General features: G+C 59.3%; 1 protein-coding gene across 1 annotated transcript; it reads left to right on the top strand.

Moving 5' to 3' along the window:
- The first annotated feature begins 957 nt into the window (after nt 1–957).
- On the top strand, nt 958–2,922 carry ZNRF4 (zinc and ring finger 4). The gene is given in 3 exon segments (XM_011235426.3): nt 958–1,033; nt 1,181–1,366; nt 1,369–2,922. Coding segments are annotated over 3 exon segments (1,608 nt in total). The 3' UTR covers nt 2,715–2,922.
- The last annotated feature ends 1,198 nt before the right edge of the window (nt 2,923–4,120 follow it).

Here is a 4,120-nt window from a genome sequence, read left to right as displayed (position 1 = left end):
TCCCGGCACTGGAAGCAGCATTTGCGAAGCCCTAGAAATCAAGGACTTGTGATGAGTTCGCAGCATTGAAAAGCCTTGGACTTAAGAGACTGGCAGGGTCTTGACCATCATGGGGGGAGTGGGGGGCTTGTGGGCCACAGAGGGGAGTGTGGGCTGCATCTGGAGGGCAATGGGGAGCAATGGAAGAGACGGGAGGATTGAGATTTTAGAAAAATCCCTGACTAGAAAGATCTCAAAGTGGAGGCAGGTCTGGTCTGGGGGAGGGAAAAGGTCAGACCCACCGCTGAGCGCCAATCATGCATTGTCTCATTCACTTCTCACCCCACCCGTCTTATGAGATGCGTTCCTCGTCATTATGTCTACTTTACAGATCTGGAGTCTGGGGCCCAGAGAGGCTGAGTGATTTACCTGGTGTCACACAGCTTGTGAATGGCAGACCCAGCAATCAAGACCTGAGCAGGCTGCCTAGACCAGCAGGGGGCAGACTCAGGGTGAGTGGTTTGGGGGATAAGAAGTGGGGAGAACATGAGGCTGATGTCCAAGGCTGTGGCTGAGGATGGGGGAGACCACTGGGGACCAGGCTGGAGAGGAGGCACCGAAGTAAGAGAATAAAGTTGGTGCGGAACTGGAGGCTTCCAGGCAGTGAGGACAGAGAACAGGGACCACCCACTCCTACCAGCTCCACCCTGACCTGGGCACCTCTCTCTCCCCAAATCAAATCTAGTTAGACTCTGAGGACATATGAACTCAGACTGAAGTCCTGAGAAAGAGCTGGCCCCAGGAGAAAGGGCATTTCAGGCAGAAAGCACAGCTTGTGCAAAGGCCCTGGAGCAGGACCGCACCTGGCGTGGCCTGGTGTGTTGTAAGAATGGCAAGGAGGCCTGTGTGGCTGAAACAGAGTGACTAGAGGGGGACAGAGGCAGGAGGTTTGGAATATGGGTTTTGACAACCGGCCTCATGGGGAAAGTGTGCCCTGAACAAGTCTGGGTCCTTCGGGGCATCTCAGAAGGGGGTGACATTGGCATCTCCCTCGGTGGGTCTCTGAGAGTCTCGGGGAGATGACGCCCTACAGTAGGAGTATAGGTGCTGGGTCCGTGCCACCGGGGGCCACCAGCCCACTTTGTGGCACCCCTGAGCCTTATGAGGTCCAGGAACTGGGGATTCTCTGACTGTTCCACAGGTTTTCTCAAAGGCTGCTCAGGCCCCCGGGGTCAGAGAACCAGGAATTCTGTCCTGGCCACAGCCCTAGGCAACTGGAGGCTCCTGGGGACAAGATGGAACAGGACGATGTCACAGAGGCCAAGGGCATCTAGAACCCTGGGGCTTCCTGGCCTCAGCGTCATCCGCCAGCAAGGCCGCCTGGGTCGTCAGCTGCTCCTGAGACCGGCCTTCGAAGACACGATGCTTGCTGGGCTGCCGTGGGGAGCAGTTCCCGCCTAGGGACGCCCTGGTCCCCGCTGTTCCGCCTTCCTGCCTCTGAGCCCCCCATTCGCGCTCACCTCCCTTCCCACCTCGGCCACGGGCCCCCTGGGAGGCCCTGGAGATGCCCGAAGGCCTCCCGTCTGCTGTCCCCAGCGGGACCTAGCTCCACGAAGCAGCCGGAGGAAGAGGAGGAGCAGGGGCGGGGGGTGGCCATGGGGTGGCGGCAGCAGCCAGCGTGGGCCCCGGGGGCCGTCGAGGCCTCGCTGATCCTGCTGGCGCTGCTTGTGCCCTCCGAGGCGCTGGTGCGGGCCGTGCTGGATGGCAACGCCAGCACCGTGGACTTCATGGATTTGCCGGCCCTGTTCGGGGTGCCCCTGGCCCCCGAGGGCGTGCGGGGCTACCTGATGGAGGCCAAGCCGGCCAACGCGTGTCACCCCATTGAGGGCCCGCGGCTGGGCAATGGCTCGCTGGGCGCCATCGTGCTGATCCGCCGGTACGACTGCACATTCGACCTCAAGGTGCTGCATGCCCAGCGGGCCGGCTTCGAGGCAGCCATCGTTCACAACGTCCACTCCGACGAGCTCGTGCGCATGGCCCATGTCTACGAGGACCTGCGGCGCCAGATCGCCATCCCCTCGGTGTTTGTGGGCGAGGCCGCCTCGCAGGACCTGCGGGTCATCGTGCGCTGCGACAAGGCGGCGCACGTCCTCCTGCTGCCTGACTACCCGCCGTGCCCCGACCTGGACTGCCACCCCGTGCTGGCCGTGTCCTGGGTCCTGGGCCGCGCCCTGGTCCTGCTCACGTCCATCTTCTTGGTCCTCCGCCAGCTGTGGAACTGGCTCTGGGCCTGGTGGAGCCAGGGGCCCGCGGTCAAGCCGCGGGCCTGTCCAAAGGCCCAGGTCCGCACCTTCACGCGCCGGAACGACCTGTGCGCCATCTGCCTGGACGAGTACGAGGAGGGTGACCAGCTCAAGATCCTGCCCTGCTCGCACACCTACCACTGCAGGTGCATCGACCCCTGGTTCTCCCAGGCTGCGCGGCGCTCCTGCCCCGTGTGCAAGCAGTCGGTGGCCGGCACGGAAGACAGCTCTGACTCCACCGTTGACAGCTTGGGTGATGAGGACCCCTCGCTGCCCGGCCACCGGCCCCCCATCTGGGCCATCCAGGCCCGGCTGCGCTCACGGAGGCTGGAGCTGCTGGCCCGAGCCGGCTCACAGGGCCACTCCAGCGGCACGGCCCTGGGATTGGCCGAGGCCACGGTGTCTTCCCAGAGGCCCCCAGAACGCCTGTGAGGCACTGCGGCCCCGGGCTGGCCACGATCGGGGCAGGGAGGGTGGAAATGTGGCGTGTTTCTAGTCTAGAGAGAATAAAGTGGGTTTGAAAGCGGATTCTCGCCCTGACTGCTGTGGGGCCGCCCGGCTTCTGGCCCCTGCGGCCACCCATGTGGCACATCCCCTCCGAGCCTGGGGCTGGCTCCCGGTGCCCGCAGCTGAGTGAGGAGACACGGGGGAGGGAGGCTGTTTCCAGGGCCGCCCCACGCCTCAGTTCCAGCGCTGGGCACGTGGGCTGCGATCCCAGATTGGCTTGTTCATTCTGCATTTCAACATCTTTTTTTTAATAAAATTTTTACTTTGGACTGATTTTAGGCGTGCAGAACAATGGTAACGGTACTAACTACAGAGACTTCCCACGTACCCCTTGCCCGGCCGCCCATCATGCTTGCCTCCTGCCCGGGCACAGCACGCTCACCTGTCCCCACCAAGAAAGCAATGTGGGTACATCAGTTATGGTGAACTTACCTCCAGCTTTGATCTGAATTTCCCCATCATCGCCACTTTTTACAGTGGAAAACGTCAAACACACTCAAGTAGAGAGAACAGAATAACCACCCCCCCGACATGCACCCGTTATTGAAATTTGACAATTACCTATCCGGGGCCCCTCTGGACTCGTGCACCCTTCCACTCTCCCCACTCCCTGTCGTTCTGACACAAATGCCAGATGGTTTTCATCTGTAAACATTTGGTGTTTCTATAGCAGCAGTTCTCACCTGGGTTGGGAATTTTGTCCCCTGGGGACTCTAGGCGATATCTGGGGACATCTGTGGTTGTCACTCCCACGTGCTCCTGGCGTCAAGGGGGTGGGGGCCAGCGTGCTGCTTGACCCAACCCCCCCCCACCAGTGCACAGGACAACCTACGATGACCCAGCCCTGAGGTCAGCAGAGCCAAGGGGAACAGCCCCTGCTCTAAGAGAAGACTGCTTTATTTTATTTTATTATTTATTTATTTATTTATTTATTTAAATGCAGGGCTTTTACTCACGACCTGAGATCAAGACCTGAGCTGAGATCAAGAGTCAGGTGCTTAACTGATTGAGCCCTCCAGGCGCCCCTAAGATAAGACTCTTTAAAAAAAAAAAAAAAACCTACAAACTTCCGTATCGTTCAAAATAACGATTCCCTAATAGCATCAGATATCCACCCAGCGGACACACGGAAATGTGGACACTTGTGAGGCGCATTTCTTTAGTTGTCTGGGTCAAGACCTACATAAAGTCTAGAGTCATTGGTGGTCTCCTAAGTCTTAATCGACAGCTTCCCCATCTCCTGCTCTCTTACTTGCCTTGCGATTTATTCGTTGAAGCCACTGGGTCATATACTCTGTGGTGACATCTCTGCCTGGGTTTCGCCCAACTTG

This window comes from Ailuropoda melanoleuca, chromosome 4 (genome assembly GCF_002007445.2).
Source record: "Ailuropoda melanoleuca isolate Jingjing chromosome 4, ASM200744v2, whole genome shotgun sequence".
Classification (NCBI taxonomy): domain Eukaryota; kingdom Metazoa; phylum Chordata; class Mammalia; order Carnivora; family Ursidae; genus Ailuropoda; species Ailuropoda melanoleuca.
The sequence above is the reverse complement of the archived record's forward strand: the minus strand, read 5'-3'. Positions and strand labels throughout refer to the sequence as shown.